The sequence below is a fragment of the Aythya marila genome (assembly GCF_965140915.1).
Source record: "Aythya marila genome assembly, chromosome: 16".
Classification (NCBI taxonomy): Eukaryota; Metazoa; Chordata; class Aves; order Anseriformes; family Anatidae; genus Aythya; species Aythya marila.
The window spans coordinates 7,848,305-7,867,514 of NC_139057.1; the positions used below are offsets into that span (position 1 = coordinate 7,848,305).

Consider the following 19,210-nt stretch of genomic DNA (forward strand, 5'->3'; position numbering starts at 1 on the left):
CAGCCCGCCGGCTCGCTTGTTTACTCGGGGGGCCGGATCCTGCCCCTTCCCCGCAGCTCGGGGGGGGCTGCCCCGGCCCCCGGCAGGGCGCACGCCTTTGTCAGCCGGGCCGGGCCGAGCCGAGCCGAGCCGTGCCGGGACTACATCGCCCAGCGTGCCCCGCTGCGCCCTGATCAATGGACCTTATTTGAATAATCTGTGAGCCCTTGGACTCAGGCCAATCAGCTGTCAGGGACCCATGATAAATCGCAATGCATTATTGATAATCATAATTACTCTGACATGCGCATTCCGCCCAATGGGGGTAATTTCCCAACTCTAGGAATTTGTTGTGAAGAGGAAAAATAATTGCTACTATTTTGCTCCCGATGCTGGTGCACCATGTCGCGACGGAAGCAGGCGAAGCCCCAGCACATCAACTCCGAGGAGCAGCCCCCAGATGCTGCAAGTGGTAAGGCGCGCAGCCCCGGCGCCCCCCAGCCCTGCTGATGCGCGGAGGAGGCAGAGGGGCTCTTGCTGAGGGGGGGGGGGAATTTTTCAACCCTCGTGTTTCACCCCCACCCTGGGTCCCACAGGCTCCTCGCTGGCTTTTTGGGGCGCTTACATCTCTGTGGAGTTGTTCCGCGGGGCTGGGGGGGCTCGGTGTTTCCCTGGGGGGGGGGGGGTCGGCTTGGGACTGCCCTGCAGCGCTGCCCGAGGGGGTCCCCCAATGTCCCCCCCCCTCCCCAACCCCCCTCACGGGGGCACCCTGGTCCCGCGGAACTCGCGCGGGTCCCCGCGTGGGGTGCGCGCTCGGGGCGCAGCCCCACGGGAGGCGAACCCCAAATTGCCTGGGGCGGAAAGGATTTTTTTTTTTTTGGGGGGGGGAGAGTAAGGGGGGGAAGAGGAGAAGGAATTGCGAACCGTCTTCTCAGGGGTAGGAAATGACTCGAGGTAGGTTTCCCCGATTTCTCTATTTAAGACTTTCTCGGTAGTTCTATGAAGATTTTTTTTGTGGGGTTTTTCGAGAAAAAAAAAAAGCGTTCGGACTATTTTTGTTGGAGATCACAATCGCCCTGGACCTTTTGTAGCTTGACCTCCAGCCATCTTTGATTTCCGACTTCCTAAAATAACTCCGGTGAGCTAATGTGGGGTGTGCGTGAGCGCTTTGTATTTGGGTGGCGGGGGGGAATTTGTGCTCCCGCAAATCACGGTGCCTCCTTTTCGGGGAGCTCGCAGCACTCTCTTGTGAAGGGAAGAGGAAAAGTCTCGATTTGAACTCAAAATTATCCCGGAGCGCTGGGTGGGCGTGCAGGGGAAGGGGTGGAGGGGGAGCAGTTGTTTGCCCCTGTTCCCCATGGGAGCGGGGAAGGGTCGGGGCGGTCGTGCCCCGCAGCATCGTCCCGGCACCCTGGGCTCGGGCAGGGGCTCTCACCCTTCTGTTAACACCCTTGTGGCCGGGGGTGGGGGGCAAGTTTCAGGGGCACTTCCCCGCGGGGGGAGGTTGCTCGGCCCCCACAGGCGCTGCGACCCCCGGGGGGCGCGTGGGGGCGCGTCGCGGGTGGGGAAGGGGAGGCTGAGGCTGGGTCTTAGCAGCCCGAGTACTTCTGTAGGTGCCCCCCCCGAACTTTTGGGGGGTTTCTGCCTTTTTAAAGGGCTGGTTTCGTGTGGGGTTTTTCCGTGCCTGGAGTTGATCGATACCAGCGCACGTTACAGGAGCTGCTGATTCCCAAACCGCAGGAGGTTCGGGCTCTTAAATTTTTTTTTTCCTCCTCCCCCCTCTCTTCTTTGATTCGAAATGTGCGATTGTTGGGTCCGGTTAATGGTGACTTAAGAATCGGCAAGCTGGCCAGAAGGCAATAAATCCCATGTTTAATGCATGACTGTTTTCCTTTGTGCATATGGTTAGGTTGGGGGATGGAGGTGATGTTTCCACATGTAAATCTCTGCCCACTGCTGGAAAGGCACCTCCGGGGCTGCGCTGAAACAAAAGGGTTAATAACTCCTGATGCGGCCCGCTTGGGGCGGGGGGGCGTGCGGGGAGGGGAGGGAGGGTCGCTCCGCACCGCTCCTCTGGGCAGCGGGCAGCTGCTGTGCGCTTGGTGGGGGGGCTTTTTTATTTATTTTTTCTCTTTTTAACAACAAAACTCTGGATGAAAACTACCCCCCCGTTCTCCAGGAGCCGGAGCAGCGATTGCATGGGCCGGGGGGTGGAGGTAGGGGCTCCTTTTTGGGGTCGCGGCGCTCGCCGCAAGGGGAGCGGCGCTACCGGGGGCCCCCCGGTGCCACCCCCGGTGTCGGTGGCCGCTCTCGGAGAGCCACCTCGCGGCTGCGACACCCGCGGCTCTTATCGCCCGCAAATCTCCCTGCCCGGCCCCGTCCTCCCCGCTCCAGGTGTGTCCGTAAATACCAAGTGATGAAGCTGCATAACAAAGTCGAAATAGCCCAGGGATTTGTCTGGGACATTATCGGGTATATACACAATCGTAATAATAAAATCAAGCCCTTATCTCCTTCGCAAGTGCTCCTTTTTTTTGTGCAAAGCGATTTGGGACCCACCTCTGCGAACAATGCGGCACGTTGAGAAACGGTTCTGCTAACCTGAGGATCAATTAACAGGTCAAAAAAATCAGCAGGTGGTCACCGGAGAATAATACTACACAGCGAAAATTAGCATTTTCACAAAGGGCTTGAAAATGCCCATTGTGTTGGATTGCTGCCATTAAAAAAAATAATCGGGTTCGTTCTTAAAAATACAGTATGAACCGGCAACTTTTTTTCCGGACAAAAAAAATTGGAGATTCTCCCTTAATTCCAATCTCAGGTCGAGCCGTGTTGATGCCGCGAGGGAGGTGTTGAGCGAGGAGGAGAGCGAAGTTGCTCGGTAGTGCTGCTCTGATTTTTATTAATTATTATTATTATTATTTTTCGGAACTCGCCCGTTGGCCGGGCTGGGAGCGGGATAAGGTTGAGTCGGCCCGGGACAGGGGGGGACCCGGGAGCGGTGTAAAGGGTGAGGGTGCCCGGCGGTGGGCGATGCCCGCTTGTTTTTCCTTTTACGTAAGTGAAACATTAGAGTGGTTGTAGTGCCGGAGCCCGGCTGGGCTCGGCGGCATGTGACGTTTTGACAGAGCTGCTGCTCTAACCTTTGCCTCCTCCCGCTTGCCGTGGGTGGTAAGTTGATGTCAGGCTCACAATTAGGACTCTCATGCAATTGACCTTGGCAGCGGGGTTTGCGCCGTTTAGCCGGGTCTTAAACACTGTACTAGTGTTAAGTGTGCTCCGGGGCCGCCCTGCTTCCAGCTGCGGCCGCGCCGCTGGGAGGACCGAGAGCCGCGGAGGCTCCGCCGCCGAGCAGGTAGGGCCGAGGGCGGCCTCTACCGCTGCCTCCGGGGGGGAGGCTGCTGGGCTGCCCGCAGCCTCTGGAGGAGCCCCCCCACCTTTTCCTTAAAAGCCCCAAGAAGGGGGGTGATGCTCGGGGATGCGAAGCGCAGGTGGGTGCGCGGCGGCGGAGGCTGAGCTCCGGGGAGGCTGAGGCGGGGGTCCCGGGGGGAGGCTGCGGGACGGGACGGGACGGGAGTGCCCCCCGCCGGCCGGCCCCGCCGCTGGGGCCGCGGTTGTGCCCCGGCAGGTAACCCGTGGACGTTTTCCAAGGGGTTTGTCCAGGAATTTGGGGGTTTAAAGCTTTTAAAAGCGGCCTTGGAAGGTGGAGTGGGGCTGGGGGCTTGCACTGGAGGCTGTGCCCGGGGCTGGGGACAGTGCTGCTCGCCTGGAGCTTTCCTCGGGGTTTTAGGGCCGCTCGCTCACATGGGGCTGTGCACCATTATTCTGTCCTCTGCCGGGTGTTCCTCTTGGGTAGGTGGGTGAGCAGAGCTCAGATGGGTGACTCGGGAGGTAGGTAATGAAATGCCTGGCCAAAACCTGAAAACACGGGAAGCCCTAATGGTTAGGGGCAGCTCTGCTTGTTCTTGGGTGCAAAAGTGCTGCTGATAAATTCAGGATAGAAAACATCGAGGCCTTTGAAATAATTCTGTAAGTCATCAGCCACGTATTTGTTAACTCAAACAAACGTTTATTGGTTAAAACTTGAAGTGGAGTAGGGGAAGAAAGGAAATTTGGGACAGTTTAATGTTCTTGAAATGCCCCAGCTTTTCAGCTGGGAACAGGGCAGGGGGGAAGTACGGGAAGCACCATGCCTGAGGGGAGCTGATGGCAGAGCTGGGGCTGCAGTGGATGCTTACTGATCCTTCGCGAAATAATACTCACGTGGAAGTACGTGGTTACTGTAAAGCATTAGAAATTGATCCCCCCTAGCCTGTAGGGGGGAAAAAGTAAACTCACCAGAGGTATTAAACTTGAAAAAAAGGGGGAAAAGAAAGGGGGGGGAAAAAAAACAACGGGTTTTCCACCTCATTCAGGTGAAATAATCTTCTCACAGTAGAAAAAAATTAGGTCACTAATTGCTCAGATGAGTGGTAGACCAGCAGCACCCTTTTGAAATCAAATCAAACCAGATAAGGCTTACTTCACTCTTTTACTCATTCCCTCAAAAAAAATAAATTAATTTGAGCTGTGTGGATTTTATCAGCCCTCCTTGTCGATGACCGCCTTGTCCTACACAATAGTGGATTTTTTCCATCCATTTGCCAGTGATTCAATCTAACCCCCCTGCTGGGTTTACTGCATTCTTCTAACTTATTGGATAACTAGATGCTGAGAGATAACATTCCTGAAATTCGGGGGTGGGGAGATAAAAAAAAAAAAAAAAAAAAAAAAATAGAAGTCCTATCCCTGGGAAGCCTTTGGAGAGGGTTAACTTGAGTGCACGAGCAATTGTTCTGGCAGGGCTCTCGCTCCTCCACCGGTGCTCTTACAGTATTTGGGCTGAGCTGGCAGCAGATGCACGGGGAGGCTTCTGGGCAGGGAGGGAGCCTGGGATTAAGCCCACTACACCCATGTGTGATAGCTGGGGTGAGTGGGGTGCACTGCTGGCTGCCTAGCACTCCTGCAGGGCTGGGTGGACTGGAACAGGCTCCCCAGGGCAGTGGTCACAGCACCGAGCCTGCTGGAGTTCAGGAAGCACTGGGACAACGCTCTCAGACACATAACCTCATTTTTTTTTGTTTGGGGGGAAAGTGGTCCCCAAAGGACTTGATGATCCTTGTGGGTCCCTTCCAACTTGGATATTCTATGATAAATTGAGATGAAGAGTTTATAGAGATAGGTTTTGTTTCTTTAAACAGTTGATTGCTGCTTTGTTATTACAGCTACGGCACAATAAGCAAGCACCTTGTTTCTACTACGTCTTTTAAAAACAAAATGTTTAAGGTAGGGGAAGCATTATGCTCAATTTTGCTGAGGTGGAAGGGAAAATAAGGCATAATGCTTCCCTGCTTGTCATGCAGCAAGTCACTACAAGCTGGGAATTGAATTTGTTTGGAGTCCTCCCTTAGTGCCTCACTGTCAAACAGGGGAACTGGAAAATAAAATGTGGCAGTGACAGCGCTGATGGCTGCAGGCAGGCTGCTTTCCCAACATGCGTACCTGCAGCTTACTGCAGATGCCCTCTGAGGTGGCAGCTTGCTTATAAAACCAAAAAAGTCACTTTTGGAGCTCCTCAGTGTAAGAAAAATGGGGAAGGTGGACTGTTGTGTGGAGAGGGAGGAAAGGGCTTTGAATTTAGTATGGTCTTATCAGTGGAAAAATAAGGTACTCCCAATGGAAGGGGATAAATAACGATCATGTGTTTTGAAGCAGTTAAAGTTTGAGGACTTGTCTAGACATAGTTATCCTGGAATATCTCCTTGGGGTGGGCTACAGTCTTTCATGCAGCCGTTTCTGTTCCACTTGAAGCGTTTTGCATTGCTACCACGGAGGTGCAAACTGCAGTGTGAAATGCGTGTGTTTGCAGATGAGAGAGACTGGAAGAAAGCTTTGTGTTTTCTAAAGTAAAACCTAACGTTACTGTGCAACACAGAGAAAGTTAAAACCTTAAATGATAAAGGATTTGGAAAAGATGTTTTGGTGTTTTAGGCTGTGGTCTGTAAAGTACCTATTGTATGGGAATAGTTATGAAAATAGTCAAGTGAAGACCTGGAGTCGGTGTGCAGCATACTTATGAAAACTTACTGTCTTTTTTTTCACTGTTTAGTACTTTCTTTCCCATTTTATCTGCTCACACTTTTGCGAAGATGGGAATTTAAACACATTCAGTCTTGACCTCAGTCGACCCTATTTATTGACTAAGTTCTGCATCATGTACTTCTTGTACTTAAATAGCAGAGTAGGTTTTGTCCATAGTTAAATTAACTTCAGAGGCATCAATTTAATATTTGGAGTGGGAAATGTATGCAAAAAACACGCTTTTCTTCTCATTACCTTCATTTATGAGGGTTGTTTGGGCTGAAGGAGGGAGGGGAAAAAAGTGTTTCAGTCTCCCTGTAGGACTGTTTGGATATGAGTGATCTGAATGGTTATGATCATGGACGTACCAAGAACATTTCTTCTCCTCACTCGAAGGCAGTTTTGACTTGTAACTCTGTTAACCACAAATTTCAAGGTTACATACGTACAGATTTGGATGTATTGCTCTGCAGACTGTAGCATAAGGGGGCCTCTATTTGTGTTTTGTAGTTGATCTATTTTTTAAAAGAAAACTAACACGTACTTTCCACCAGTCAACACATCAAGCAGTTGAAGTTTTGATTAGTTGGCTATATCTATCCATCTTTATAAAATATGTAATATTCTCGTTACCCTTACAAATGTCAACGTTCACAATATCCTCCCCCACAGAGCTTTTACACTTCCCTGAAACAGTAAGTGAACGTGCTCAGGTTGTTGCTTGGACATGCTTGTCCTCCACCCTGCCATGTACAGGATATACACATGTATCAGATGTGCGGTTCAGTTACACCTTTAAAATGAAAGCCGCAAATAGCTCCTCTGCTTGCAGAGTCTTTGGTTCCATTTTTGAGACAGTGTGGGCTAGCAGCGTGGAATCAGAGCTAAGCCCTGGGGTGAACTACTGGAGGTGCAGGCCCCAAATGCGAGGCCCTGTAGTATGAATTTTCTGTTGACTGAGGCCTGCAGAGTGCCCCTGACTGTGTGTGCGTGTGGGAGGCGAGCAGGGGCAGTGAGGCACTTGGTTACTACACCCTTGACACCCATTAAAATGGGACCAATTACTGTGAGTTACAGGACGTTTCACCTGGTGTGGGCTGTGAATTATCTGAGGTCTTCCGTGCTCCCCCCTCAGCTCTACAAGCCTCAGGCTTTACCTCCTGCATGCTCCCAAACACCCACCCGCCTCGAGCTCTGTGTGTTTGTTTGAAAGATGGCTAGATTGAGCAAAAACATCCTGTTTTGGTTTAGAATTTCTCTTAACCTTTCTTCCCATTCTTATATTTCCCTGAATCATGTTTTCTGCATGTCTGCATGCAAGTTGTGCTCAGTCGGTGGGGCACTGGCGGAGGGAGGGCAGGAGTGGACTTGCAGGCTGGCTTTGCTCTCCTTCCCCCTCCCTAAAAGCGGGGGGGGGGGGGGGGGGGGGCAAGTTAAAAACACAACTAAATCCAGCATCCTTACCGTGTCTGGAACTGCTTCGTGAGTGTTGCAAGCAGGCCTACTAGTTTGCTTGCTAGTAATTGTCAGTATCAACATAAGCTTATTCTTGCATGTGGGGTTCTTGTAAGTTAATCATCTTTTCTTTACTTCTGTGACTTCATAGAGGATTTTTTTTCCATGTGAGTTGGCTTTTGAAGTGTTTAAAAGCTAGTATTGGGCTCAAATTTTGTTTCTGTCAGCCCTCTTTGGTAGCAATTACCTCCGTAACGGAGGAGTGAATGTCATTCAATGTATCAGTGTATCATTAAGAACTGCTCTGAAGTTCTTTTTTTTTTTAACAACCATATGAGCTTCTGAGACCGTTAACTATGAATTCTGAGGTGATGTTCAAAAAAAAAAAAAAGAAAACCAAACACATGAACTAAGCTTATGAGAATCAGTTTTTTCCTGTGTAATGATGCCTTCTGTCTTGATTAGGTCATATTCCATTTAGCTGTATTGTAGGGACTAGCTGACTTGTTCCACTGTTCCATTTCTACCTGTAAAGGTAGAAAAAGGGATTTAAAGGACATAAAAAGGATTTTCAACAAACTTATTTCCCTCAAGCCTTGAGACTTTTTTATTGTTTTTATGGGAAACAGAACTGCGGTGTAGATTTCCTTGGGGGCTGCCAATGAAATAGTAGCAAAACAGCATAGGACTTCTGGTCAATCTGCAAACTTGATTTTTGACACTTGAAAAGTGTCATGTATCTTAACTTGAAATTCTGATAAAGTCAGTCTAAACTGAGCTATTAACGATGTGACTTTCTTTTTATTTTAAGGGAGTCCACAAGACGTCCCAGGTGACGGAGATGGTGAAATGAGTTCCAAAAGGTGCCGAACAGAGGAAACTAAAATCTGTGAGAAATGCTGTGCAGAATTCTTTGATCTCTCTGAATTCCTTGAGCATAAGAAAAATTGCACTAAAAATCCACCTGTCCTAATCATGAATGACAGTGAGGGAGCAGTACCTCCTGAAAGCTTCTCTGAAGCTTCTGTAGGGAGCTTCCCAAGTGACCGAATGGATAGCAGGACACGCAAAGACACTCAGGCAAAGGGCTGCACTGGCTCTACGGAAAAGAGAGAAGGAAAAATGGATGCTGAATCGGTAGGAGGAATGTACCTTAAAATAGAACCCCCTGCTGCGCCTGCGACTCCTGGGCTAAGCTATCTACCAAAATCCAAAGTACCAAACACTAATGTGACTTTGCAGACGATACGTGGCACTAAAGTGGCTGTGAACCAGCGTACCTCCGATGCCATCTCTTCTTCAGCAGCCAGTTTTAATGCTATTCCGATGATCCTGGAGCAGCTTGTGTGTTTGCAGCAGCAGCAGCTCCAGCAAATCCAGCTGACGGAGCAAATTCGCATTCAGATTGCCATGATGGCTCCCCATGCCCTGCATCCTTCTATAGCCGCTGCTGCTGATCCACTGAAAGCTCTGGGTGCTCACATGTCTCAGCAGCTGTCGGCTGCTGTTGCTTTAATCGGACAAAAAGCTGGAAGCCAGAGCCTATCACTGGAATCCTTGAAGCAAGGAAAACTACCTCATTCTAACACTGGCGTTGCGGCTGCTGGTTCGCTAGCTGCCGGGCTTTCCTCCTCCTTCCCCTTGAAGCCGGAGGCAAGCAGAAGCTTCCCTGGCTCTATTTCTCGGTTCCCGAATCCTTTGCTACCTCAGTCCTCCCACTCCGTCATCTTCCAAAATCCACTTTCGGCTGTTTCTTCTGTAATAGACTCCTCAAAGAGGGTGAAGGGGAAACCTCCCAATATTTGCGTTTCCGAAAGCAAATCGAATGCAGAAGAGCCGTTCTTCAAACACAAGTGTAAATTCTGCGGCAAGGTCTTTGGCAATGACAGTGCCCTGCAGATTCACCTCCGTTCCCACACCGGTGAGAGACCCTACAAGTGTAACATTTGTGGCAACCGCTTTACAACCAAAGGAAACCTTAAAGTGCATTTTCAGCGTCACAAAGACAAATATCCCCATATAAAGATGAATCCGTACCCGGTTCCTGAGCACCTGGACAATGTTCCCACTAGCAGCGGAATCCCTTATGGGATGTCTGTGCCACTGGATGAGTCCAACCTAATCGTGGATAGCAAACCTCTCCTAACAACCCTGCCTACCTCTGCGGCCACCAGCACACCTCAGAATGTGTCCAACCTAGCAGGCATCAAGGAGTCCCTGCCCAGTACATTCTCTGGTGACCTGCAGTCAAGGCCTTCTCCAGAAAGTGAAGGTGGCTCTTCCTCATCAGGGGCAGTCGGTCACGAATCAGGAACAGAGCAGAGCTTGAGTTCACCACAAGCTGCCTGCAGCGCGAGCATCTTCAACGCTGGTGGGTCCAACGAGCAAGGCTCTGAAACGTCAAAGCTTCAGCAGCTGGTTGAAAACATCGACAAATCCACTGCTGACCCCAATGAGTGTCTGATCTGTCACAGAGTGCTGAGCTGTCAGAGCTCCCTCAAAATGCATTATCGTACTCACACTGGAGAGAGGCCGTTCAAGTGTAAGATCTGTGGTCGTGCCTTCTCCACTAAAGGGAACCTTAAAACTCACTATGGTGTCCACCGAGCCAATACTCCTCTGAAGATGCAGCATTCGTGTCCTATTTGCCAGAAGAAGTTTACAAATGCAGTTGTGCTGCAGCAGCACATCCGCATGCATATGGGGGGACAGATACCTAATACACCCATACCCGAAAACACCTCTGACAACACTGATGTGGATCCTGCTGCAGCTGAGAAGAACGGAGACATCAGCCGCCCAGATGAGAACGTGGAGAACATAGAGATGGAAGAAGACCTGGAGTCTCAGGATGGCCCTAGGAGTTCCTCAAAACCTCCTACTCCATATGATGCACAATCAGAATCTCCAGCCACGGCATCTGGCTTCTCTGGTATTGCAGCACTGGAGAATCAAATGAAGATTGTCAGCTCTGCTTTGAACTTGCAACGGCAAAGCAGTGTGAAGTCCAGCGACAATGGTTCTGCAGAAAGTGATGGCATGACAAATGATTCATCTTCTGTGGCAGGAGATCCAGATTACCAGAATGGCAGGAGTCCTGCTGCCTCTGAGTCTGCATCCATCCAGGCTTTGTCCCCAGCCAACAGCCAAGCTGAGAGTGTGAGGTCGAAGTCACCTAGTTTCAACAGTCAGGAAGACGCAGGCACAGGAAATAAATCAGAGGGTCATGAGAATGCTTCAGGAGAAATGGAAGGAGTTGTTGCTTTGGATTTAACTTACGGCAATATTGGTCGGAAGGTCATTAAAGAAGAACCTGGCTTACACTTTGCAAATGGAGAATATGGTGAGTGATTCGAGATGCTGGCAATAACTTGGGGTGGGGGAATAGTACTGGAGGAAGTCCTTCTCTAAAAGGATCAACAGGAGTCAAAACCACCTTGGTTTTCCTCTTCCTTCTCTGTTAGCAAAGGAGTGCATGCCCTGGGGAATTTTTGTGACTCAGACTCAAAATTAAAAGACTTAAGTGCTGTCCTCTCCTGCAAGGGGAAGTACAGAGGTCCTAAAAGTAGACAGGCTATGCACTTACTGCCTTTCATGGACTTGCCTGATAGCTCCCTGTAGCTCTCTAAAGATACATGTTGGTGTTTCTTGAAAAGCATTTAACAAAAAAGTGGCATGTTGCTGGAATATTTTGAGGGGGTTTTGAGCTCTTTAGCATTGAAGCTGATGTTGACCTAAATTTGATCAGAAAGTGAGGCTTCTGAACTCTTAAGCTCACTAACAAAACCAGGGATAAGTCAGCTTCTTCCTGAGCCTAGTAGCAGCCCTACTGCATCGCTTTACAGGGCTCAGCAAGTGTGCTGCTCGGGTATGTGCAGCTCCAAAGGCAAGGACTTCGGTATCTCAGCCAGATTTAAGCTTGGCCACAGGAGATGGGATAAGTGTTATCTATCTGTTCTTTCTCTCCAGGCCGAACTAGTATTCCAGCTGCTTTTGTTAGGGCCCCACCAGCCCTCATAAAAATGGAAATGCCAAGCGAGCGTCCCATTAGCACTAGCCATTTCATTGGCCCACCAGCTCTCTCCCCTGGTGTTGCCCCTCTCCTCATGCCACGACCGAAATTCTGCCGTCCAGCCAAACAGCACATCTGCACTACGTGTGGGAAGAACTTCTCCTCTGCCAGTGCCCTGCAGATTCACGAACGGACCCATACCGGTGAGAAGCCATTTGCCTGCACCATCTGTGGGAGAGCCTTCACAACGAAAGGAAACCTGAAAGTAAGCCATCTCCTGGGTTGGGATTCCCTTTTGTTGGGGAAAGTCTTACAGGAGTGGAAAAGACTGTTGATAACATTTGTCCTGCCTTTGGGGACATCTTAGATTTTTTCTTGTAGTTCTTCAAATGGTCATCTTCTGCTCCCTTCCTGAGTTTGTTCACACAGCTGGCTTGCTAAACTGTCCATAAGTCTGCTGCAGCCTTTGATTTCTTCTTATGATGGAAGGAGAGGTTTAGCCTTTACTAAGCCAATAACTTGATTTCTGTTTGGATTTGGAGTTGTCAAGACAGTCTTTTTGTAGTTTAAATGATACAAAATGATGTTTACAGAATACATGTGTTTCACTGCATGGTTTGGAACATCATGCAGGACAAGTTAGAGAAGTACTGCAAATCTATTTACTCCAAGTTGCAACTCCCTGTCATACAGTGGCTTTTCTGTTCCTGTGAGAAACCTTTTAAAGCTCTTCGGTTTTCTTGCATAAAAGCTGATGGGGACGGAGGACATCCAGCTTTACAGTTTGTGAGCAATTGCTTGCAGGAAGCAGTAGCGGTTTGTGTTGTGGCATCGAAGCTTTTAGTCTAGGTGTAATGCTTCTTCCATATTCCTTGGTGTTTTTTTCATCAACTAGTATTTTTTCAGTGCAGTCTGTTCACAGCAAGTGTGGCTCTTCTTGGGTGGCTAGAATGCCAATGTCATTTAAAGTAAGCGTAAGAAACCAGTCCTCCAAATATTTCAGTAGCAAACTCTAAAGAGCCATGGTGATATAAGGCTGATGAGGCTCTCTTACACATGGAAGGCTGAGGACAAATACAAGAACTAACCAGCCTAAATACTTACCTTTGTGCACACTGAGTATATGTATCTTCTGAGCAGCTTAGCTGCAAGCAAAGTAGAACTCGGGTTTTTCATAAAAGAACTGCTATGTTAATGATTCTCTTTACTTATTTCCTCCCTCTGAAAGGTCCATGTAGGAACTCACATGTGGAATAACTCTGCCAGGCGGGGAAGAAGGCTTTCAATTGATAACCCCATGGCTCTGCTGGGGAATGATCCCAAGAAGGTATCTGAAATGTTTCCAAAGGATATAATGCCTCCTTCAGTGAGCATTGACCCCACAGTATGGAATCAGTATGCAGCGGTACTCAGCAATGGCATAGCAATGAAGACTAACGAGATCTCGGTGATCCAGAGCGGTGGCTTACCTACCCTTCCAGTCACCATTGGGGGTGGTTCGGCAATAAATACTGCTACGGTTTCCAAAATAGATGGGACCCAGTCTGGGACTGGTTCTGATACGGAGAAGGCCAGTGGTGCTGCTGCAGACAACGTGCCAAAACATCAGTTCCCTCATTTCATGGAGGAGAACAAAATTGCTGTTAGCTAGAAACTCTAGTGAAGTTGACGTACAGAAAGAACAAAGATATATATACACAAACATATATTTTTAAGAGATTCCACTTCAGCCTCCTATTTTCCTATTGATGTGCAAATGATTTTATGGTTGTCTTTGTAAGAGTTGCCCAGAGTACAATCATGATATTGCTTTGCAAATAGTAAATAATAAAGAATAGGATTTCCTTCTATTTGGAAAGATGCGGGTCTTGCAAAGTAGTTCTTATGTGTGACTTTAATGTGTACAGCCTTACAGAAGTTTCTACAACTTGAAATTCCAAAGGTTAGAATATTTACCTCTTTGTTTAGAGTGGAATACTTGGGGGTTTTGAATAGAGTGGAAACAACCTACTGTTGATGGAAAAGCTTATATTTACTGATGAGAAATGAAAACTATTAATGCGGGTAAATATCCTAGAATGTCTGCCACCCTCTTAGAAGTAGTTTTTCTGTTTGGATTTTTGGCTCTGTGTGGTTTCTGAATGTACTTTTTACTATAATGGCTATAAGAACTACAAAGTCTTTTTTTTTTTTTAATTCCTTTTTTTGCCTCAGAAGTTCTATGAAAGGAATTTGCTGTTTTTCTTTAATCACTGCTTCTAAGGAACTGATTCTCTGTATTGTTGACTGCTGCTTATTTAATACTACTACTAGGACAGTTCTCCAAGTGTAGTGCCAAAACTCGTACTTCCAAAGATGTGCAGTTTTTCCTAGATGTTTTATTTCAATACCAAGAGCCCCAAACAAACATGGGTGGGTATGTATATACTTTTTTTTTTTCCTCTCTTGAAAGGGAAGACTTGCCTTGGGAAGTCAGGTCTAAAAGCTCTGCAAGGAATCTCAGGTGACTGTTGCAATTAGGCATGGGAACTGGTTTCCTTAGCAAGAGATTTTTTTTTTTTAATTTTTTTTTTAATTTGGGTAATTTAGAAGATCAGTCTGTGTAAACCTGTATTTAAATATGAAGTATTCATGCTTAGGTTAAATGTTTTGTGGGTTTTTTGGATGGCATTCCTACTCTGGTCATTAAGTTTCTTGGTGGTCTGTGAACTTGCATTCTGCCAAAATGGTAATTAATGATCCATGTGTATTGTATGAAGGTTGCTGGGATGGTCATCTGGATTCTAAGTTATCTACCTCATTTTTTTCCTTTTGTAGATGTAGTGTCTATTTTTCTATTAATGACCACTGTAATGAACTGAGATTCAAACAGATGCTTCCATGCACTATCTGAAACCAAAACCTGATGTATTAGTGGAAGCACCTGAAGACTTTACTGGACTGACCTTTCACTATTCCTCTAACGTCTGCTGGAACTATGTGTAATGGGATCTAAACCAGACTGGAAACTGAGCATTTGGTATGGAAGGACTGAACAATGGAAAGAAGTCTTTTGACTGCAGGAAATCAAGTCCAGTCTCTGTTGTGGAAGGCCCCAAAAATGCAGATTACCAAAAGTTTGTGTAATGTTGTTGCACCTGATTCTTGCTTATGATCTCTGTATGCCGAGTTGTGCCTTTCCTGCTGGACTTGTAAGTAAGAACATACCAGTACCTGTTTACACTGTAATATGGATATTGTTACATAGAACATGCAAAAGGCATCCCAATTGTCAAGTTTTCTGCATTGTGAATGTATGACTTTTAAGAACTCTGTAGTTTTTGAGTATCTACTGATGCGTTTCTGTTGACATTTTGAGAATAAATTTTGGGATGGCTTTTTCACACTCCTTCTGGTAATGCATTTGTCTCCTGAAGAGCAACGTTAGTATGCAGTACCCTGTTGCAGTCCTGGGTTGTGATTTTTTTGTTGTTGTTGTTTTGTTACTTAAAGCCCTAGATCAATTATTTGGGAATACTGGGGTTCAATTTAAAGGTGATAATAAAGGGTAGGTGTGCTGGAAGGTAGAAAACATAAAACACACAAATGATCTACCGCTCCAGAAGACAAAATAGGTGGGGGCAAGAGAAGACAATCTTTCTGCTCAAGGGAAACTAGGTGATTACAGCCTGAACCACTGCTGTTGAGGAGTATAGCAAGAGATCTTTAAGCGGTGATAAGTAAAACCAAACTGTAGTCCGCGTGCATTCATACTAGCATGGGTACTGTTGCCAAGCACAGAGCAGTGGTGCTCAGGCTCCCTTTATGTGCTTGTGGCCGGAGCTGATGTTCCAGTTGTGCCTGATTCCTCAAGCACCTTGGGCTGGGCACCACATTTGGGGCTGATTTCAGCCACACAGGGAACAATGTGGTGTGAAAGAGGAGGCAGTGGGGTTTTGGGACTGGTAGGGCAGGTCTCTGACTGTAACCTAACCAGGAAATCTGATTGCTAGCAGGGGTCAACCAGGGGTAGGGTGAAGAGGGGGCCTCATTTCAGGACAGGCTGTACTAACAAGGCCGGCCTCTAATAAAGACTTAATACTAAATGGTGTCATGATGTAATGGAAATGTGACAGTAGCAGGAGAAAACAAACAGTTGTGCTAGCAGGAAGACCTGCCATCTGGGGGTTTGCACTGTTAGTAGCTTCTGCTCTCCTCATTCTTGCAGATCCTGAGGTGTGGGGTTTCTTCAATGTAGATTCTGAGCACATCCCATGCCAGCAAGCTGTCATTGAAGTTTAACCTCAAGGCGGGCTCTGACTGCCTTTTTGTTACCCTCTATAAGTGTGTATTTGGGTGTGTGCTGTTTACAATTATGTTGGTGAACAGGTGGGAAGTGGAGGTGAGAAGTGAATAAAGTAGGAGTTAAAGTATAAGCTCTGCTCTAGATGAACTAACAGGGTACTTTGAGAAACCAAGGTGAGATTTTTGTCAAATAGTTCTTCCTAGCCTGTGGTTGCTCAGGGTTTAGGGTGGATGTGTCTGGGACGTGCTGCAGCCAGGCGGATGGCTGTGAGAATGAACAAGGAGGCCTGGCAAGTGCTGCTGTGGGGGCTTACCCTCCAGGCCATGGTGTCGAGCTCTTGCTGTGCCTGCGGCTGGATCTCACAGCTGGGTGACGAAGGTGCTTGGGGCTGGAGCACTTGCACTGGCTCTTAGCACAGGACCTGAAGAAAGGCTGGGACCCATCCAATGACTGTCACCATGAAGAAAGCAGTTCGTGCCACAGGGTACTTGGGGTATTTCTGCTGCATGTAGTGGCACCAGAGGCTGCGTTTCTGGAGCACACAGGGCTGGGAGTTAACTGCTGTCCTACCCACAAGAGCTGAACCAACGCTAACCACTCAGCATGCTGGAGCTCACCCACTGGCCAGTGGGCATGCTTTACAGCAACACTTCATCTTCACAATTAAAATAGACAGCTGATTCTTTTCTTCACTATGTTGTTGTAAATGAGGGACAAGTTTACTGAAGCTAATAAAGCCGCACTGGTGTGAGAGCAGACCAAGCATGGTATGTGTGCTGTCTCTGCTAATCAGCCTCTCTTCTTGCCTGAAGGATTCTCCTGTTCTTATTTGTTAGTGCTTACTTAGCTCATTGCATAGAGGATTTGGCAGAGCTGTTGAAAGCAGCATACTTATTCATTTGAGATAAGGTAAAATTGGCTTATTTAAAAGGTTAAATTTGAACTTGCAGGTTGCATAGATTTAAAAGAAGTAGAGTGTGCTAGGTTTGTAATATATGGACTCTGTTCCTCAAGAGGAATGTTTCCCTTGACCTATCCCTTTTGTCCAAAAGTTTCCAAAAAGTCAGTGTATGCTTCAAGGTGCAAGACTGTCTTAAAACCACGTAAATAAGTGTCTCTTCAGGCTGAACTCAGCAACAGCTGATCCAACAGCTGGCAGTGGGGAGGCGGGAGCCTCCTCAGGGCTGATAAGTACAACCTGGAGCAAGGCACAAATGGCCAAGGAGCTTTGATCCATCCACAGAGGGAGAGGACCTGGCTGAGGTGTTTGAGCCACTGGGAGGGCAGAGAAGCTGAAATGAAGGAAAGGGGACGAGTATTGCATTCATTTGTAATGTTTTCCTTTTGAAAGCTGTTGTGCTTATTGCAGAGTTGGTAGTACATTTGGAGTTAGGAAAAACAATGTCCTGTGTTAGCAAAATAACAATTTAGGTAGGAGGCTTTATTACCGTTTGTGATCCAATTCCTGATCTAGTGCTGAGGCTTTCTTAGTCTCTTGTGTTGGGCTCCGAGGGCTCCTGTGCATGCTGCCTGCAGCCTCGCCGCGAGTGCTCTGCTTTGGCACTGCGTGGGCGAGCACTGGACACACGTTTGGCTCCATCTCACATTCATCACTGACCTAGAAAAGTGTCTCTCACTGCACACCCAGCAGGACAGGAAACATAACTCAGAAGCAGAAAATGGAACTGTCAATTCCACACTCCTGTGTGTTATAATCCATTTTGTTATCGTGTTTTTTATTTTATGAACTTTTAGTTAATTACTATCAAGGGTAGTATTTTTTGGTAGCATTCTGACTTTGTTAATGCCACTGCTACTTGAGAAGGTGTCTGACAGATGCTGCTCTATTGGCAACCATACTTTTTGAAGCCTATTGTAACTGGACTATGTGCTGGCTATCGCAGCCAATCCAATGCAGCATCCCTCTGCTTTCACAGTTCTTTATTAGCCTCTCTGTCTGTCACATCTTGCAGCCCAAAGCTTAACTTCTTTGATTAAATTACTTTGTGCAGAAAATGTCTCAATTCAGGACGAGAACAGGTGGATTTCACTGTGTGCCTTATTTTCCAATACTTTGTTGAGGCAAAATCCAGACATTATTAAAAGCTTGTATAAAAGTGTCTCTTCAAAGAAAACTGAAAAACAAACCAAGTAAAACTCAGAGCACCTAGCAGTAGTTTATATAATTAAAAGTACCCATTTGAAACCACTGTGTGAGGAGCACTACCATGAGTGTTACGTATATTGCCTATTACATATATTGAGCTATTTGTGTTAAGCAAGGATCCCTATATGTAATGAAAATTCCTGCCACCTCATGCATTTTTTTGTCTTTAAGGGGTTGTTGCAGTCCATCCTCATTCAAATAGCCAGAGGAACTTGAAAAGTACCTCTGCTTAGAAAACACCTTTTTTTTTTTTTCTTCCCCTAATGTAGAATATAAACTTGTGAGGGAAAATCAGGGGTACTGTCTGTGATACCTAGAACTACAAAAGCAAAAGGGACAAATGGGGTGAAATCTGAAGACCACAGCCTAAAGCAGGGCGAGGAATACAAATGCACCCTGGCAGTGTTTGTGTCTCTGAGCAGGGAGCACAGTCGCTGCTTCTGTGCACTCGGAAGCGTGAAAACCATCTTAGCTGAAAGTTTGCTGTCAAACTGATGCTCGCTCAGGGACTGCTGGAGGAGGGAAAGTGAGCAAGCTGAAGCCTGCCTGCCTGCCTGCCTTCAGGGAGATCTTCCTCGGCTGCTCACAGATGCCAGGGGCTGGCTTCAGTAGGTAGATACCACAGGGAGCACTGGCAGTGGGTGGGGATGCTTCTGTATTCCCTCCCAGTCTGGCTCAGCTAGACACACTGAACAGCTCAAAAAAAGCCTTTTTGGAAAACTGGTAACTGTTATGTAAAGGCGATTCTATGCTTTTGCTTAGATAGATTTAAGGGCAAATATTATGCAGAGCATAAATAAGATACTGTTTTTATTACAACTGGTCTCAGACATTTGTCTGTACCTCAGTAAGCTCATTTGAGCTTTCAAAATGAAATTAATGCTGTGAGCTGACCAAAAGTCAAAGCACCTGGTTTATGAAACTATGGGAAGCTGAGGGCCAGCTGCACAAAACATGGTGCGTGCTGAACAGAAAGGAGGTGCAGGAGGAATGCATGGGGCTGATAACTGCCTGATAAATAACTCGCATTCTTAGTGCAGTAAGGCAGAATCTATCTATCTGGAATTCTTTCATGGATATTATCTTCCCAGATCTTCAATGGCTTTGCAATCCCATGGACGTGATGACAGAGGATGCTTTTTAATCAAGTTAACTGAATTGGGTTAACAGTCTCTTACACTCCTGGAGA

The 19,210-nt window shown here is 47.2% G+C and overlaps 1 protein-coding gene across 3 annotated transcripts; it reads left to right on the forward strand.

Annotated features, from left to right (window-relative positions):
* Nucleotides 1-333: 333 nt before the first annotated feature.
* SALL4 (spalt like transcription factor 4) lies at nucleotides 334-14,946 on the forward strand. 3 transcript variants are annotated; one of them, XM_082773125.1, is made up of 4 exons: nucleotides 334-451; nucleotides 8,369-10,900; nucleotides 11,527-11,834; nucleotides 12,798-14,946. In XM_082773125.1, exons 1-4 carry the CDS (start codon nucleotides 382-384, stop codon nucleotides 13,218-13,220), a joined length of 3,333 nt encoding a protein of 1,110 aa, XP_082629251.1. In that variant the 5' UTR covers nucleotides 334-381; the 3' UTR covers nucleotides 13,221-14,946. The 3 variants fall into 3 exon arrangements, with proteins under 3 accessions (XP_082629251.1, XP_082629253.1, XP_082629252.1); XM_082773127.1 differs by lacking the exon at nucleotides 334-451 and adding an exon at nucleotides 923-933; XM_082773126.1 differs by lacking the exon at nucleotides 334-451 and adding an exon at nucleotides 3,410-3,473.
* The last annotated feature ends 4,264 nt before the right edge of the window (nucleotides 14,947-19,210 follow it).